Here is a 19,633-nt window from a genome sequence, read left to right as displayed (position 1 = left end):
TCCTACCGGCGGCGGAGCGGAGCAGAGGCTCCGCCGTGTCTCTGACGTCATCCGCCGCGTTAACGATCGGAGATGCCGACATACCCCCGATCTCCGGCGTCGGGGACTTCGTGAGAGAGTTCAACGTGGAGTCGAAGAAGCTGTGGTACCTTGCGGGGCCCGCAATCTTCACGTCGCTGAGTCAGTACTCACTCGGCGCCATAACTCAGGTCTTCGCCGGACACATCAGCACCCTCTCCCTCGCCGCCGTCTCCGTTGAAAACTCCGTCATCGCCGGCTTCTCCTTCGGCATCATGGTTCATCTCTTCTCTCTCCTCTCCTTAATTTTTCTCAGATTAAAGACTCGAACTTTACGAATTATAATGGTCGGAAAATGGAAATCCTTCAACCCTTTTGCCCGATTAGAACACAGATTCGCATATTTTAGCCAGTCGATGAAATCTATTTTTTGATAATCCGGAAATTCACCGCATATATTATTTTTTTCATCTCAATGAATATGAACGCGTGATACATGATTTTCGCGTTTGCGTTTATGAACAGCTGGGAATGGGAAGCGCGTTGGAAACGCTATGTGGGCAAGCGTTTGGAGCGGGGAAGCTATCGATGCTCGGAGTTTATCTGCAGCGTTCGTGGGTGATCCTAATCGTAACCGCTCTACTCCTCAGCCTCCTCTATATATTCGCAACGCCGCTTCTCGCGTTCATCGGACAAACGCAGAGCATCTCCAAGGCGGCGGGGCTATTCTCCATCTACATGATCCCTCAGCTCTTCGCCTACGCCTTGAACTTCCCGACGGCGAAGTTCTTGCAAGCTCAGAGCAAGATCATGGTCATGGCGGTTATCTCCGCGGCGGCGCTTGTGCTGCACGCGCTCCTAAGCTGGGTCGCGGTGGTGAATCTCCGGTGGGGACTGGAGGGACTGGCTGTGATGCTGAACGCGTCGTGGTGGTTCATCGTGGTGATTCAGATCGTTTACATACTCGGTGGCACGTGCGGTGAGGCCTGGTCGGGATTCTCTTGGGAAGCGTTCCACAACCTTTGGAGCTTTGTTAGGTTGTCTCTTGCTTCTGCCGTCATGCTCTGGTCAGTCTCCCTCTGATTACGCATTTCACGATTAGCTTCAGTTTCACTAATTATGATTAATTGGTTTTTAATGAGTTTAATCTAATCTCCGGTTAGTCCCCTCATCGTTAAATCTATCTCTTACCACAATATATGGACCGTAAATAAGTAAATTTGATGCAATCATTTCCTTAATTTGGGGTAGTTGGAACAGCGGAAATGTTCACATTTTATCCTCTATTTACATTATGAACCTCTCTAAATTAAAGCTCGAGTATTCACTCTTCCATATTTGTTATATATTGATTGTTTTTTTTAGTGCTTTGATATATATATATATACACACGCATATTTCATTTTTAAAATTTATTTTATTTGCGTAGTTTGGAGGTATGGTATTTCATGGCACTCGTATTATTCGCTGGATATCTGAAGAATGCTGAGGTCTCCGTTGCCGCATTATCCATATGGTAAAAATAATACAATCTCAATCTTCCCATAGAAAACAACAAAAAAATATCAGAAAATAAAATAATAAACAAAATGGACAATTCCGTAAGGTAAAATGATATTAATATTGTATATGAGTAGGCCTGCCTCTTTGAACGAATCTAGTCTTGTGTTTAATTATTACATAATATAATACGGCCGTCGTGCCAAGTAGTCAAGTAAATGAATTGTATATGATCATGCCCATATATGCAAATTGGGGCAGTAGATAGTAGTCAATTCATTATATTAATAATAAAAAAATGTAGTTTTATACCAATTGAACCACTAGTTATATAGTTTTTATTTTACGTCACGTGGTTATGAATCTCTCTTCTTACACAACATGTTTCATGGATTTCACGTAGGCGGACGATATGCAAAAAAGAAAAATAATTATTGTAATGAAATCAATTAAAAGTCGGAATTTTTTAATTAGGAATTTTCGATTGAGGAAAAAAAAAAGGTTATTCTGTTGTTGGTCTAAATCGTCGGCTGTTGTCTCTTGGAAAATGAAGCATGAACATCTTGGGATGGGCCGCCATGGTGGCTATTGGCACCAACGCAGCCGTCAGGTCAACTATTTTTCTCTACCTTTTTTTTTTTTAATCTTATGGCCGTCTGTTTAGTTTGATTATTTTTTTAATTCAACTTTTAAAAAATCATAATCATTAGTCATTGTTTTTGTTTATGTCGGTTTCGTTTCGAGTTTGATATAATTTGGTTTTTATTTTTTAATAAAAAATCAGTCTATAAATTTTAAATCTTTGTTATTTTTATATTTGATTTGATTCGTTATAATTTGAAAATTTTATATCAATTCAATTTTTATATCAAATTCGATTCGATAATAGTTATATGTTGTTTAATTTCAGATCGATATAATTATATCAATTCGGATTAATTTGGTTTGGTAAAACATTTTTTCAAAATACATGGAAAATCACCAATAGATGATGATGATGGTGCAGTGTGAGGGTGTCAAACGAGCTAGGAGCCAACCATCCAAGAACAGCGAAATTCTCGCTAGTAGTGGCAGTGATCTCGTCCACTATGGTCGGAATCCTGATATCGGCCGTACTCCTGCTCTTCCGGCAGCAATATCCGGTCCTTTTCACCGAGGACGAAGACGTACGAGTCGTCGTCAGAGATCTAACGCCAATGCTTGCCCTTAGCATCGTCATCAACAACGTCCAACCCGTCTTATCCGGTACATACATACATACATATATACATGTTCATATATCTGAATGCAAGGAATCTACATGTAATAATAAAATGGTGAGTGGGTGTATTGTATTATGTGTAGGCGTGGCTGTGGGAGCAGGATGGCAAGCAGTGGTGGCATACGTGAACATTGCATGCTACTACTTGTTCGGAGTCCCCTTGGGACTGATCTTGGGTTACAAACTCCAACTCGGTGTCATGGTATATATAACGAATCAAATCTATAACTTTAACGATCCGAATCCGTGTTGATTATGCACATTCGGGCAGGGAATCTGGAGCGGAATGTTGATGGGAACTGTTATTCAATCGATTGTAATAACATGGATGATCTGTAAGACCAACTGGGACAAAGAGGTTAGTCGCATTCTTTCATCATATCATACGATGCTCTCTAGTCTACTCATTTCAATGGTTACATCTACTGAATATATATGTATGTACGTGTGTGTGTGTGTGTGTATATATTTGCAGGCTCTAATGGCTGAGGACAGGATTAGAAAATGGGGAGGGCAATCGGATTCAAGGGAGCACCTCTTGAACTAGAATTTGTAGGGAGTTTTATATTATATCTCTGCCGAATCCGGAAATTTCGTTTTATGGTTTTGTAATGTTGGTCTTTTGCTTGTGAGGTTTTCTTTCGAAATTTCAATTGATTTCGTTTCTCAGACTTACAGGTGACACTTCTTTTAACAATTTTTTTTTGGATAACCGGTTGTTATATACCGATATCCGGTCTAATCTCAAAACCAGAAACAAACCATGTAAACATGACGTGATTGAAATTACGTTTCAGACTTGAAACTCTAGCCGGGATTTAAGACTTAAAACTATAGCGTGATACAACATTGCTCATGTATGGAAACATGAACACCCCCAAAAGTTTATCACCCTGATTTTATATAAAAAAAAATGTTTATTTTCTAAAGAAATTTTAAACCTTTAGAAAATATTTTAGATTGGTAAAAGGGATGAACTCAGAAATTTCCATCATTTTTTAAATCTTTCACACATGGATTGATACAATTACCATACAGACCCAAAGCAAGAAGGCTCTCTTTGGATTTATCACCACCAAAAACAAGATAACGCTGTTCGAATTCAAAAATTTAAGATCTAAACAACAAAAAACCCAAAATCAGACCACGAAAAAAAAACCTCACATCTAAGCTGTAAGAACGACGGCGCCTCCGGCTTCCTTAATCTTCTTCTCCGCGATCTTCGATACGAGCTTTGCCTTAACGACGACAGGTTAGTTCTCCGGCAACATACCCTTACCCAAAACCTTGAAGTACCCGAACTGGGTGACATCGATCATGGGGACATTGTCCTTGCTCGCCTTCTCCTTCACTTCCTCAGGAACCATGGACCAGAGCTTGTCGAGGTTGACGATTGGGCAGTGGAACTTGTTCCTCAGCTTGTGGAAGTACCTCATTCCGACTTTCCCAAAGTAACCAGGGTGATACTGTTAGCTCTTAAAAGAACTATATAAAATGGACCACGCTCAGTGATACTTCCCGAATTCACAAGTAACACTCATAAACTCTTTCATATATATCCATACGACTTTTCTCTCTTACAACACTTTTCCTTCATGTGTTTTTCCTTGTGTTTTGGACACATCCTACACACCCATATTTATACTAACAAAAGGCACAAACTTCATACGTGCATACATGCATTCAACCCTCAATTTCCTCACCCAATAATTCTCTCAAACTTCTAGACTAATTAAGACACATTGAAAAACCAACTCTTGACTATGGATGCCTTGAATCAAGATTATTATTCAACATTCCCTCCTAAGCTTGATTCTCTCAATCCAAGCTTGTAACGCAGCTTCTCAAAAACCTCCTTCTTCAACGACTTCGTAAAGATGTCCGCAACTTGATCTTCAGTCTTCACATGCTTCACTTGAACTTCTTTCTTCGCAATGCACTCACGAATAAAATGAAACCAAGTATCGATGTGCTTACTTCGATCGTGATACACCGGATTCTTTGCCAAAGCGATTGCTGATTTGTTATCAACATAAATTTCCGTAGGGTCACTTTCTCCAAACTGAAGTTCCTCTAACAATCTCCTGAGCCATATCGAATGACAAACGCAAGATGCCGCAGCAACATACTCAGCCTCACAAGTCGATAAAGTCACAATCGGTTGTTTCTTCGATAACCATGTGAATGCCGTCGAACCATAGTAGAAAACAAACCCAGATGTACTTTTCCTGTCGTCAGGATCTCCTGTCCAATCACTATCACTAAAACCTCTCAAATCGCCTTCTCCGGATGATGGATAAAACATGCCCATACTAAGAGTTCCCTTAACATACCGAAGAATCCTCTTAGCCACTTTCAAATGATAAGATGTCGGTTGCTCCATATGTCGGCTAACAATGCCAACCGCAAACAAAATATCTGGTCTCGTACATGTCAAGTACCTCAAGCTTCCAACCAAACTCTTGAACATAGTGGGATCGACAGCATCTCCTTCACAATACTTAGACAATTTCTCTCCAACTTCCATGGGAGTGCTTATCGGATTACACTCCATCATGTTGAACATTTTCAAAACTTGTTTCGAGTATTGCTCTTGTGAGATAAAAACACCATCACCTCGTTGATGCACTTCAATACCAAGATAGTATGCCATCAACCTGATGTCTGTCATCTCAAACTCTTTTGTCATCGCCTTCTTAAATACTTCAAACATCTGAGGATCACTTCCTGTGAAAACCAAATCATCCACATAAAGACATGCAATCAAAACATCACCTTTGTGTACCTTCACATACATAGCATACTCATGGGGGCATTTTATGAACCCGTTCTTTCGAAAATACTGATCAATCCGACTATTCCAAGCCCTTGGTGCCTGCTTCAAACCATATAGAGCTTTTTTCAACTTTAGAACACGATCCTCCTGACCTTGAACAACGTATCCATCAGGTTGTTCGATGTAAACTTCTTCTTCAAGAACTCCATTCAAGAATGCTGACTTCACGTCCATTTGGTATAATTTCCACTGCTTTCTAGCTGCAAGTGAGATAAGCAACCGTATGGTTTCAAGACGTGCAACCGGAGCAAATACTTCGTCATAATCAATACCTGCCCGTTGCTTGTAACCTTTGACCACGAGTCTGGCCTTGTACCTTTCAACCTCTCCTTTCGAGTTTCTCTTGATCTTGAATACCCACTTCACACCAATGGGTTTATGTCCTCTCGGCAAAGTAGTCAACTCCCACGTCTCATTTTTCTTTATAGCCGTGATTTCATCATCCATGGCCTTTCTCCATTTTTCATCATTTGATGCTTCAACAAAGTTGATTGGTTCTGTATCTGCAAAGAGACAGAACAAGGTCTGATTTTGATTAAGATCATAAATCTCTTGCAAACTCCTCGTTCCTCTTGGTCCAACAGCGTCAAGGCCATCTTCCGCTGATGCAGATGTCCCTGAACTGGACCCGACTTCAAAACCCGATTGTGGAGTTGATATCGAGACCTCCTGCTCAAACTCCCCTTCTTGAGCATTCCTAATCACAAAAGGATAAAAAGTAAGTTTCTCTTTATCTTTTGAATTCCAATCCCATGCACCTTTCTCATCCACCACTACATCTCGGCTAATCTTGAGTTTCTTCTGGATGGGATCATACAACTTGTAACCTTTTGAGTGTTGACTGTACCCCACAAAGATGTATTTCGAACTCCGATCATCAAGTTTCTTCCTTTGTTGTTCTGGAACATGAACATATGCAAGACTACCAAAAACTTTTAGATGAGATACATTTGGTTTGTATCCACTCCATGCTTCTTGAGGTGTTGCATTCCACACACTCTTCGTTGGACATCGGTTTAACAAATAAACCGCACAGTCAACGGCTTCAGCCCAAAACTCTTTCGGTAAATTCTTACTCTTCAACATACTTCGGACCATATTCAAAATAGTCTTGTTCCTTCTCTCTGCAACACCATTCTGTTGTGGTGAATATGGAACGGTAAGCGGCCTTCGAATACCATTCTCATCACAAAACATCTTGAACTCCTTTGATGTAAACTCACCACCTCGATCTGATCTCAACGATTTAATTTCATAGCCACTCTGTCTTTCAACAAGGGCCTTAAACCTCTTGAATGCCGAAAACACCTCTGACTTCTCCTTCAAAAAATAAACCCATGTCTTTCTACTATAATCATCGATGAACAACAAGAAGTACCTGTTATTCCCGAAAGATAGCGGATCAAGAGGGCCACACACATCGGTGTGTATCAACTCAAGGAGTTCCTTTGCTCTTGTCAATGACTCCTTTGGAAAACTTTGTCGATGTTGCTTTCCCACCAAGCAACCTTCACACACTTGGTTTGGCTGATCAATGGGTGGTAAACCATTCACCATCCTCTTTGTTGACAGCAACCTCAAGCCACCAAAGTTAAGGTGCCCGAGCCTTAGATGCCACAACCAAGACTCCTCTTCAAAACATGCCTTCAAGCATTTTCCCACATCCGTTTGAATGTTTATTGGAAACATTCGATTTTCATCCATCGGAACACAGGACAGAAGTTTTCCGTTGCCATCTCTAAGATAGATACTCTGATCCCTGGATGAAATGTTATAACCTTTCTCAAGTAACTGACCAATACTGAGAATATTAGCTTTCATACCTGGCACATAGTACACATTTGAGATGTACTGATGGCCTCCATTCTTTAACTTGATCAAGATCTTGCCTTTTCCTTTGACGGAGATTTTCGACAGATCTCCGAAAGAAATAGACCCTGTCACTGACTCGTCAATCTCCACAAACATATGACGAGAACCACACATATGGTTGCTCGCACCGGTATCAAGATACCAAGTTTGTTGTGCTTCTCCGTCCGAGCTATTTCGTGCAAGCAACACCGTGTCTTCTACCACATTATTTTTCTCAGCATAGTTAACTTGCTCCTTTCTCTCATTTTGGCCTGCATAACACTCATAGGCATAGTGTCCATATTTGTGACAATTGTAACATTCAACATCACCTTTGTTGAACCTATGAGAGTTACCACGCCCTCTGCCAGATCGTCCTCCTCGGTCAGAATAATTTTGGTGCCACAAATCTCCATCACCTTCTCGTCCACGGCTTCGACCGCGTCCTCTGCCACGACCACGACCACGACCGCGTCCACGACCACGACCGCGACCGCGACCGCTTTGATTCTGATCATCAAATGTCTTTTCACTGAGATTCACCTTCGCTTGGAGTACGTGCTCCATAGGTTCTTTGTTCCTCTTCTTAAATTTTTCTGCATGGACTTGTAGCTTTCCAGAGAGCTCGTCCACCGTCATGTCATCGATGACATTCGACTCCTCGATCGCAACCACGATGTGATCAAACTTCGGAGTGAGAGACCGAAGTATCTTCTCCACAATTCTACTAGCTTTCATCTTTTCACCATTACTCTCAAGTTGGTTAGTAACCGCAATCACTCGAGAAATATAATCAAATACTTCTTCAGATTCCTTCGTTTGCAATGCTTCAAACTCACCACGAAGAGATTGAAGTCTCGCCTTCTTCACCTTATCGATACCTTTGAAAGAGTTTGCCAAAGTATCCCAAGCCATCTTTGACGATGTGGCGTGTGCAATCTTCTCAAATATCAAATCATCCATGCTGAGTTGGATGAAAGACAAGGCTCTTTGGTCTTTCACCTTTGCCTCCTTTGCCGCTTTCTTTTCGTCGGAAGTCGCCGTAGCCAAATCCTCCGGTTCATGATACTCCTCTTCGATTGCATCCCACATGTCCTGGCCTCCAAGAAACGCCTTCATTTGGATACTCCACCTCTCATAATTCTCCTTCGTGAGCTTTGGAATCGGGAAAGATATACTCGAGCTGGCCATTACGAACCACCGCTCTGATACCACTTTGTTAGCTCTTAAAAGAACTATATAAAATGGACCACGCTCAGTGATACTTCCCGAATTCACAAGTAACACTCATAAACTCTTTCATATATATCCATACGACTTTTCTCTCTTACAACACTTTTCCTTCATGTGTTTTTCCTTGTGTTTTGGACACATCCTACACACCCATATTTATACTAACAAAAGGCACAAACTTCATACGTGCATACATGCATTCAACCCTCAATTTCCTCAAACTTCTAGACTAATTAAGACACATTGAAAAACCAACTCTTGACTATGGATGCCTTGAATCAAGATTATTATTCAACAGATACTTGTCGAAGAGGATGCGGTGGTGATGCATTCCCCCGTATACTTCTTATATAGTTATTTATATACTCTTCACAAATCACAAGCGTGAATAAGCTCGAGATTATAAATAAAGCATCAATTTTTACACCTTTTTTTTATATATACAATGAATTTGAATAAAGGAGGCTCCTTTCAGTTACCGCCGTTACCCTCGCTGTCCTCGTCGCCGGGGAGGAGGAGATGAAGGAGAAAGACGATGGAGAATCTCGCAAGATTTATTCCCTTAGCCGGTAATTTTTCATTTACGAAAATAACCTCCGGTTAAATCCGACGAATGGCCTAACGGAAAGGGTAAATTCGTCCAAAAAATGCAAAGGTGTACGAAATCTGTTCAAGCCGCGCGTCTCAGAATGCGACGTCGTTGTACAATATCCTTAAACACGTACCGTTTTTAAGTTTGGGAAACGAACAACACGACGGCTTCCATGGTTGGAACGTCATCCATTCTCGATACGCACTACTCGGACGACATGAAAGTGGGAAACCGAAGGTTAAGAAAGCTACCTTGCTTGCTTCATTCATCATCACCGATGGGTGAAAAATTACTTCAATCGAAGATGGAAAACACAGCGAACAATACAAAAATCTCCAGACGGTATAGGGTTTTAGATCCGAATCAAGACCCACACATAAACACCAGAACCTTGTTCGTCGTATCAGATTGGAATAGAGACAGAACCAAAACTCACAACAGGAAAGACAAGAGCTTGGTGAAGACCCACGTGTAGAGAACGGCGAGAGTGGCTCCGACGGGAATGGTGACGGCCCACGAAGCGACGATCTCTCTCACCGTCTCTGCTCTCACGCTGTTGAGCCCTCTCGCGAACCCTACACCCATCACTGCTCCGACGAGCGTGTGCGTTGCCGAGATCGGGAGCCCTAGCTTCGACGCGAAGAGCACCACCGACGCGGCCGCGAACTCCGCCGCGAACCCACGAGTCGGTGTTAGCTCTGTGATCTTCTTCCCGATCGTTGCGATGACTCTGTATCCCCACATCGTGAGTCCGGCGACGATTCCGAAGCCTCCCCAGGCGAGGACGTCGATGGGGATTATGATCTCGCCGCCTCCGGCGGCTGCTCCGCCGTGCAGGATGCTCAGAGCGGCGGCTAAGGGTCCGATAGCGTTGGAGACGTCGTTGCCGCCATGTGCGAAGGACATGAAGCAGGCGGAGAGGACTTGCATATAGCCGAAGACTCCGTATACGATCTCGAGCTGAGTGCCTGTGGGTCCGGCGAAGTCGGAGAGAAATCCGAGGCCTTTGGGTGACGACGGTGCCGGGGATGATTCCGGTGAGGAGGAGGACGTGGCGAGGAGGTGTCCGAGCTGTTTCCGGATGATCCTGTCCACGAGAATGGCACCGGCGGCTCCGGCTGCTAAGGCCTGAGACAGAGCGATGGGGAATACGTTGCTTAGAGGTAATGCCGCAAAAGAAATGCCGGTGACGCCCACGAACACTGCAATGGGTGCGGCAGGGGCAGCGTCGACAGTTGGGTTTGGCGCGCTCTATACAAACTTTGAGCACAAAAACAGGGCAGAAAGTATCAGACTTTACTCTTAGCTCCCACTTCAAAGCGATCAATACAAGATATCAGAAGATTTCCATCCTGTCAATACATTGTTGTGGATGCTCTGATTTTTCTTTTAATTGGGTATGAGAGATACAGATATGGTTTAACGTACTCTGCGGATGCCTTTGTAGACGAGAAATGAGACGAGGGCTCCCATGACGGGGGAGATGACCCAAGAAGAAGCGACCTTTGCGAGTGAACTCCAAAAGACGGCACCTGCACCTCCGTACATCAGCCCAAATCCTACCATCGATCCCACTATACAGTGAGTCGTCGAAACCGGCCACCCGTAGTATGATGCTACCTGTCATTTCCACCATTACCACAGGTACTTTTCTACAATGCCAAAGATTCTTATCCACACAAGAGTGTAGTTCAATTGGTTTTGCCTTTGAAGAAAGTCAGTGACACTATGTTGGATAGTTTCTAGTTCATCATCATGGTTTAGGACAAGGCCCTTTTGTGTAGTCCCTGTTTCATCCTTCCAAATGTTCCAGTGAGACAACCATTCCATATATGATCTCCTATAGTTTCGTGATTGAAAAGTGTAATCAAAGGTTGAAGCAAAACACTTTCTGAATTCATCTGAACAGAATTCATAAACACAATATACATAAATTCAAACTTTCACAATCGACCGGCAATTGTGTGCTATTTTGTAATCTGAAATTATGATCATATCATGTTGAAATGATGATTACTCATCTTCCATAGAAGTTATACTCAAAAACACTGACCTGCAACCAGGTTCCAGCTGCAGCCAAGGAAGAGAGAAGGCCGGCGAAGAGCAAGGAGTCTTTCCCCTGGAACACATTTGCCACAAGAATCCCCTTCTGCATTGTGCTCGTCACGTGGGTCCCCATCAACAACGCCCCCGAGAATTCCAGAATGGCGGCCGTCACCACCGCCTGCCGGAGCGTCAGGGCTCCGGACCCGACAGATGTCCCCATGGCATTGGCCACGTCATTGGCCCCGATGTTCCACGCCATGTAGAATCCAAAGAGCAGAGTCGCATAAGAGAGAACCTTCGTCTTCAGGGCAAGTCCTTGGCCCAGTGACTTCATGAACAGTGGGAAGCATAGAGCCGAGAAGGCGATGAGTGTGGAGATTGCCCACGCAGTGTTGGATGAGATGTTGAAGGCTTGAGCCATTCCGGGCAAGTCGTCCTTCTTTGCATCTGAGAGTTGCTCTCCTTCTGTGGTGGGTTTTGTCGACTGATGAGGTTCCTGAATGTGGATTTGTTCATCATGGTGTTGTTCATCTCCACCAGAATCTGCGAAAGAGGAGATGCTAGCAAAAGGGTTGGCGAGTTTCAGGGGATTGTAAGGGTTTCTGGACAAAGGATGATCATTGAAGAAGAGGAGACAGTGTTTCTTGAAGAGAGGAGCAGATCCCTTGAGAAAGAAGGAACCTTGAGTTCTGGGAATGTAGAGATGATGAGAGGTCCGGAGAAGAATCGAGTGGTTTCTGACAGAAGAGAAGTTGTAAGGAAGAGTCATGTCTGAGAGAAAACAAGGATCTATCTGTGCTTGAAAACAGCAAAACAGAGGAGAGAGAAGTTAATCTAGAGAGGAGGGGAAGAAGGGTCATGGCCCATGGTCATGGTGATGATGATGATGATGCATAGTGATTTTGATCATGTATTTTTTCTTGTTCTATGGGATTTTAGGAGTGGGGGAGAGGGTTGAACAATGGTGGTGAATGAGAGGTCGAGGTGAGAGAATGGAATTTGGCTGCTTCTTTTGTGTTTGCGTTTGGAGTGAAGAGAATGTGTGGTTCTTGTCTCTTCTTTACAAATCTCTCTCTCTCTCTCTCTCTCTCTCTCTCTCTCTCTCTCTCTCTCATCCTCGCAACTGTCAACTTGTAACCAAAGGGAAAAAAAAGGAATGAGAATTAGATGCACAAATGTAAAATAATTCCTATGTTTACTTATATTTTTTTAATAAAATTATACATTTGAATTGATTTTGTTGCGTATATTCTCTCCAATTGAGTTATAAAGAATTCTATAATTCCCAACATTTTTTTGTATTTGTGAAAAAATTGAGAATATCAACATTATATAAAAAGATGGAAAAGGAAATTAGAAATATAAGTCAAGGGAACGTGGGGAAAATAACAATTGAGTCATGCGGTTTGCAAGCTAGGTAGGTGACGAGTGAGAGGTTGGTTGGTTAGGTGTCTTAATTTTAATTTTTGGCCCAAAATCCTTCGATCACATCTAGAGAATTCACATTAAAATGAATTTTAATTTTTGTTATAATCTATCATGACAGATATTTTATTTTATGATTCATGCAAAATGAAATCACATAATCAATAATTTTGAGTCGCATAGATATAAAACAAATTATATATATATATATATAGTTAGCAAAATTGATAATTATTACATCATCATCAAAATATCTCGGAAAATAGTTTTGGTGCAGCCATCATGCACGGTTGAAGTGACCACAATTAATGATATTTAGTAACCAAACTGGAGTTCTGTTGGATTTCATTCATCATGTTTTAGGCGTTGGTCTTTCTTTTGCTTTACATGTTTTTTCACATTGTTTATCCCTACCAAAATGTTGATATTTAATCTTAAAATATATAAATATACATTTTGCATGGCATATATATACATATATACATTTTACATTTTGCATGTTTTTTCTCCTTCGCATAAGATGATGATATAAAACGGGAGAAATTAAGATTATAAATTTTGGTTTTTAATTTGGATGTTTTATAGAACCTATATTTAAAATTAAAAAAAAATGGATTCGATTCAAATTATATTTAGATTGGATTTTCATTGAAAACAGATCATTATTTTATACAAAAAAACTCATTTTTTATATTCAGTTTTGGTTTTATTGGATTCAGTTAATTTCGTTTAATAACATATCAAATTGATTTGATATAATTAGAGTTCCTTCTTGTGTTGGGCCGTGCAAAAATAGAAAACAACTGAAACACGTGAAAACTAATGGGCTACGATGAATAAAAATATAAATATTGGGCTGTATTACAATAAAATGAATATTTACGGATCTGAAATTTGCACGCCAAAGCCCAAGTACAATACTTTTTCCTTTTTATTTCATTTTTTTAATTAATAAAATTCGAATTAGATATAATCACCATAATTCCTTTGGAACACGTGTTTTCATATCATTCAGTATAAGATCCAGTAATTGTAACCCACAATCAAAAAATAAATAAATGATTTGGATAATGTTTTTCAATAACCAAATGTCTTTAGATTATATATAATAAGTAAACACCAGTAACTTGGAAAATAAATAAAACAATCCAAAGGAATCACATTTATCTAACCAAATACATATATCAAATTTTGATTTTAAACAAAACGAATCTTAGCCGTCCACGTGTCACCGTGACACATGGGCTCGTGATCTGTGCATACATATCTATGTCAGTGTGCGCACCCCATTTGATCCAATTTGCAAAAGGCCTCTTATCATTATCCCAATCACTTGTGGGCCCACTGGGCCCATTCAACATCACAAGATGACCATCATCCATATGAGTACATTTCATATGATTATCAACACATTCAATATTCCTAATATTGACATCATAACTTGATTTTTCCTGTGGATTCACAAAAAACCTTATTTTCCACGTATTAATTTTTTAAAAATATATAGAAAAAACCATTTATACCAAAACAAAAAAAAACGAATTTGTAAATATATAATTGTGAGTTTTTTTTATATATAATATGATGTTTTAGAATGTGGACGTCTAAGTTTGAACAAATCAAACCATGGAAACCATCAATTATTATTATTATTATTATTATTATTATTATTATTATTATTATTATTATTATTATTATTATTATTATTATTATTATTATTATTATTATTATTATTATTATCGAATGAATTAAATTATATAGTATAGTTCTTAATAGAAATAAAACCATAGATTTCTTAATTGGTGGAATACGCACATGTTATTTATTCCAACAATATTTTTTTCCGTATATAACTAAAAACGTGTGCAACGTATGTCTACTAAAATACGTATGGTATACAATTTAAATAAATATGGGGAAAAAAATTAAACACATAATATCATAAGGGCAATAATAATTCATTTTTATTTTTATTTTTCCTGAGTTTATCTTTTGCGCCAATTTGCAAAAGGGACCAAAAAGGAGACGTATGATACAGAGAAATTGCCATTTATATTTGTGAGGCAGACAAGCTAAATGCATTGCTTCTCTCATCGAAGAGGATAAGGAACGACCAAAGTGGATGTACGTACGCACCCCATATTATATTTCCCTAAATAATAATAATAATAATAATAATAATAATAATAATAATAATAATAATAATAATAATAATAATAATAATAATAATAAAGTTGTGTTCTACAATTATAACTGATAATTTAATATATTGAGATACGTATTACTATTTTTATGAATTTTATTTTAGTGGTAAAATGAATGGAAGTTGATAGACTTAAGACTTCTTGATCTTGTTATTGTTTATGCATTTACACCAATGCGTAATGTATTTTGTAGGGTTCTGAATTTGGAATGTTTCGTTCGTCCAAATAAATTATTCATATATGTATGTATGCAAGTATGTATGTATGTATATACGTATATATGTATGTATGTATGTATGTATGATTCTAGAGCATATTCTTGTGAATTGACCCTTTTTTGGACCGCCATATAATTGTCTTCGGAAACATTTATTATGAAAATCATTGTTGCCCGCTTCAACGATACACTTCCAAAATACTTGTGTTTACTATCTAACAAATTAATGCTAAATTTAAAATAATAGAATGAATTATACTTATAGAAATAAATATTTTCCAGTTCACATATCGAATTATTAAATATTATATGTTATTTTCTCACCGTAATGGCCATAGACATGGCTCTGTCATGTATATGAAATCGAAGTCGGATGTTTCCCAATTCGCGTGTGTAATTAGAGACAGAAGAATGGGTATGGGCATGCATTGCATGGTTGATGATGCTGCTTAGGTATGGACATGCATGACCCTTGTTTACAGAGCACGTAGGACCATCCAAAATTATTGGAGACGCAGTCATACATGCATGGACGCATTCATACATAAAGAGGTGCAACGGAACAAAGTTTCAAAATTTTATGGCCCCTTTTTAAAATAATTAAAAAAAATGTTAATGATAATATATAATTATTAGTAGTGATGAATCGGACTACTTTGTTACCATTAATTCACTGTTATTATTTATTAAAAGATTTTGTTTAAAAACAAAAAAAATAACTGGGTTATTTAATATTTTTATATTAGTTCAATATATTTGTATATTTGTTAAATTAAGAATATTTCTACTATTTTTAAAATTTTTTCCTAAAAAATAAAATATTTGAATTTTAAAATTTTTATTTTAATATTATTTTTAATTATATAAATTAATATTATTTTATTGATAAAAAATTATAATATGGATAGGGCCCAAATTTTGTGGGGCAGCCATACATACATATACCTACCTGCATTAAGGATAATCATTATACATCCTCGTCATTAATTTTCTTATAAGCACACATCATATGTAATTTTGTCCTTTCATGTATAAACCATGACGACGATCACCGGATAATGCACCCATTATAAAATATTGATTCGTTATCGTGGTTCCATCTCTGCGTTATCTTAATCAACACACTGAAATATTTACAATATAAAAGGGGACCGTACCAATATATATACATATTGAAGATACCTTATTCTTAACGTTCAATTTAACCAAGAGACTTCTTGATAATATGGTGATTATTTTAAAGATATATAAATTATATCCATTTCATCTTATGCATTTATGAACTACACATGCACCGTCGGGTTTATAACTTTTAAAAAAAACTAAAAAGCTTTGGAAATCTTGAAAGGAGAATGTACAAATAATTCATAAAATGATATTTTTAATCTAATATTTTTAATTATTTACATTGAATTGATCGAAAAACGTAATAGTTTAGTATTATCTCCTCAAACACATAAATATAACAATAATGTCCATTATATCTATATAAATTGATTTAAATGACTAGAATTAATTAATTTTAATAATATCGGAGATATATGATCTTGTTTTTATTCATAAAATAAGAAATTATAGTGATCGATGGTTATGAAATGATAGTATATAGCTTAGTTAAATTTTTATATAATATAAAATATTTTGAATGGGTTACGATTACGTGAGCGAGTGGGCATACAAAATATAAAAGTATATGGAGATAGGGAAATTTGTTTGCATCGCATGGACCATCTTCGGCCTTGGAGTTGGCCCTATTTCATCGGAATATTCACAACCAGTTCTTATCAACATTCATCCATGCGTCACCACTTTGTTTCCTTTTTCCTTTGATTGTGTTTATACTTTATTCCACTATTAATCTCCCCAAATTATTTATAAATGACTGATAGATAAAGAGTCTCGACATTTCACTATTCTAAATGTATATTATGGATTTGTAAAAGAATATAAAAATAAAATGTAAAATATTAAAAATCAAACGAAAAACTTTTGATCAATTTAAAAAATATGATTTAACCCATTCCAATGACTAATCCTTCATTAAAAAATAATATCCAAATCACATCCATGTCAAATCCTTTATCCTTTTATTTTTCATTTTTTTTCATATATATAAACATGTAGATATGGCTGACGTGATGCTGGACCCAGCGAATTTACCATCTTGCCCCTCCCCCCCTTCCATTCTCCTCCTCCATCGAGCCACTATAAATAAGCTGTAAACCGAGCTTGCTACCTTGCTTTGCAGAGCCAAATCTCCTACCAATCTCTAATTTTCTCTCTCTTACTAAGCTATGGTTGTTTCTCCCAAGACTGCGACGGTCAAATTTCTCTGTAGCTACGGCGGCAAGATTCTCCCACGTCACCCCGACGGCAAGCTCCGTTATCACGGCGGTCACACTCGCGTCCTCGCTGTTAACCGTTCCGTCTCGTTTTCCGGTGAGTACGCGCTTCGTTTTTGCCTTGTTCTTGTTTGGATTTTTGAATTTTGAATCGGGAATAGAGAAACTAATGCCGCGCGTCTGGCGCGTGTAACAGAGCTGACGGCGAGGATGGCTGAGATGTGCGGATCTCCCGTTATTTTACGGTGTCAGCTTCCGAATGAGGATCTCGACGCACTCATATCTGTCACCTCCGACGAAGATCTCGCGAATTTGGTGGAGGAGTACGACCGCGTTACCGCGGCGGCGCCGGCGAGTTTGTCGCCGTTGAAGATCAGAGCATTTCTCTATCCGCCAAGATGCGCTACCAGAAAATTAAACGTTTCTCTTCCTCCGGCTCCGGCCTCTACATCCGAGCCGTCGTCCTCGTCATCGTCGTCCTCATCCTCATCGTCGTCGACGAGTCCTAGATCGTCGGCGAAGCCACCGCTCCCGCCGTCGCCGCCTAGAGTTGCGGCGAGGAATCCATACTACGGTTGCTATGTTCACCGTAAACCTAGCCTTATCTATCTCGTCCACAACGGCAATCACTGGCAATAACCGATCCCGATCAGATCAAATCACGTGGAGAAGCAACCGGTTTCGAAATATAAAAAAAAACTAAAGTAATTTCGTACAATCGAATCATGTAAAAGATCCGAATATAGATGCAAACTGTGATGGTGTACGATCGTGTTTTCATTGCGTCGCCATTAATGAACTCGTCCAAGCTTTTCTTTGTGTTGGTGAGTGTTCATTTTTTTAAAAAAAATATTCGTTTAATTTTTTTCTCTTTTTTCGGAATTTTTTGTCCGTTACCAGTGCCGTTAGGTTTTCCGTCAGCGGTCGTGTTTTTTTACATGCGTCACAGCCACGTGGCGTCGAACCCTTGTAGCTGGATGCACGTGTCATCACGCCTTATCTGCATTCATCGCATTATACGTTGCAATCTCTGATCTCCGTGTCTTTTTCCTTTGTCCGTCACGGCGTCAGCATATTATTCTTTTTTTTTTCTCTTAAATATCTGTTTTGGCTGTTTTTTTTCTTGTTAATGGTTTTCCTGCATTTTTGTTTATGGTTTATGACGTGTATTTTTTGCTGTCAATCGTGATGTGGGTATTAGTCTTACACATGTTTTTTTTTTCTGGATACTAACATTCATTAATATTCTACCATTTGCAGATATTCTCGGTGGATTTTTTCCTTCTTTATTCATCAGGCAGGGCAAATCGGATCAAGTCTCGGTATGTGTATGTATCTGTTCGTAGATAAGTATACGTATAGCTGGAAATGAAATCATCGTATATTGGATATAAAGCTATGGAGGAGATTTTAACCAAAAAAAAAGCTATGGAGGAGAGATTGAGGGAGAAGACAAAACAAGATATACAATTTATAAATTATGATTAGGCCGAGACTTTGAGGATTGAGAGATGAAGACGGGAGAAGGTATAGGAAGAAGATTCCCATGGACCCATGGGGTCCCCAGTTGCAGCCGGCGAAGATAAGCACGATATTGACAAATTATTGTGGAAACAAAACCACAAAAAAAAAAAAGAACAACAACAAATGATATCATAATTGTTTTCTGGTCGAATTTTTCTTATTAAAAATTGTGAAATTTTAGAGAGAGATTACAAAAAGGATTTTCATTAAAAAAATATTCAATAAGTTTTCAAATTTTAGAGAGAGATTGTAAAATGGGTGTTCATAAAAAGATTCACTAAGATACATGGATTTATGATGAATCCAATTTTGTTAAATAAAATTTAAACTATTAGATTGGGATGTTTCCGTTAATCCATGTCGGCATGTCTGCGTAGTGCATATGTTTGGTCTGTGTATAGTTGAAATTGGTATGTATGTGTTTGTCTACTATGTTTTATATCAAATAGCTCAATTACAGCATCTGAATTGTATATAGGGAATGTTAAACTTCAAATTATGAAACACAGTGTACAACAAATACATGATTTTCCACATTTGACGACAACTCCAATTTTCCACATTGACGTCAAATGATAGTTCTG

At 38.8% G+C, this 19,633-nt stretch overlaps 4 protein-coding genes across 4 annotated transcripts in view; 2 read left to right on the top strand and 2 right to left on the bottom strand.

Annotated features, from left to right (window-relative positions):
- Positions 1 to 3,454, top strand: part of LOC104805287 (protein DETOXIFICATION 29-like) — a 3,598-nt gene extending 144 nt beyond the window's left edge. The window contains exons 2-9 of the mRNA XM_010529801.1: positions 3 to 296; positions 544 to 1,085; positions 1,448 to 1,534; positions 2,072 to 2,128; positions 2,525 to 2,763; positions 2,863 to 2,981; positions 3,051 to 3,137; positions 3,255 to 3,454. Coding sequence (XP_010528103.1) covers positions 3 to 296; positions 544 to 1,085; positions 1,448 to 1,534; positions 2,072 to 2,128; positions 2,525 to 2,763; positions 2,863 to 2,981; positions 3,051 to 3,137; positions 3,255 to 3,326 — 1,497 coding nt within the window. The 3' untranslated portion in view covers positions 3,327 to 3,454. The remainder of the gene's footprint in view (positions 1 to 2; positions 297 to 543; positions 1,086 to 1,447; positions 1,535 to 2,071; positions 2,129 to 2,524; positions 2,764 to 2,862; positions 2,982 to 3,050; positions 3,138 to 3,254) is intronic.
- Positions 3,455 to 3,945: 491 nt separating this feature from the next.
- Positions 3,946 to 9,206, bottom strand: LOC104805955 (putative 60S ribosomal protein L27a-1). The gene is given in 3 exon segments (XM_010530675.1): positions 3,946 to 4,065; positions 4,144 to 4,220; positions 9,127 to 9,206. Coding segments are annotated over 2 exon segments (192 nt in total). The 5' UTR covers positions 4,216 to 4,220; positions 9,127 to 9,206.
- Positions 9,207 to 9,529: 323 nt separating this feature from the next.
- Positions 9,530 to 12,129, bottom strand: LOC104805285 (inorganic phosphate transporter 2-1, chloroplastic-like). Its single transcript, XM_010529800.2, is given in 3 exon segments — positions 9,530 to 10,551; positions 10,720 to 10,911; positions 11,345 to 12,129. Coding segments are annotated over 3 exon segments (1,782 nt in total). The 5' UTR covers positions 12,107 to 12,129; the 3' UTR covers positions 9,530 to 9,723.
- A 5,287-nt stretch (positions 12,130 to 17,416) lies between these two features.
- On the top strand, positions 17,417 to 19,235 carry LOC104805284. Its single transcript, XM_010529799.1, has 3 exons — positions 17,417 to 17,622; positions 17,722 to 18,349; positions 18,786 to 19,235. Exons 1-2 carry the CDS (start codon positions 17,478 to 17,480, stop codon positions 18,162 to 18,164), a joined length of 588 nt encoding a protein of 195 aa, XP_010528101.1. The 5' UTR covers positions 17,417 to 17,477; the 3' UTR covers positions 18,165 to 18,349; positions 18,786 to 19,235.
- The last annotated feature ends 398 nt before the right edge of the window (positions 19,236 to 19,633 follow it).

Source organism: Tarenaya hassleriana, unplaced genomic scaffold (genome assembly GCF_000463585.1).
Source record: "Tarenaya hassleriana unplaced genomic scaffold, ASM46358v1 Cleome11, whole genome shotgun sequence".
Taxonomy (NCBI): Eukaryota; Viridiplantae; Streptophyta; class Magnoliopsida; order Brassicales; family Cleomaceae; genus Tarenaya; species Tarenaya hassleriana.
Note: the sequence above shows the minus strand (reverse complement) of the source record. Positions and strands in the feature narration are given on the sequence as shown.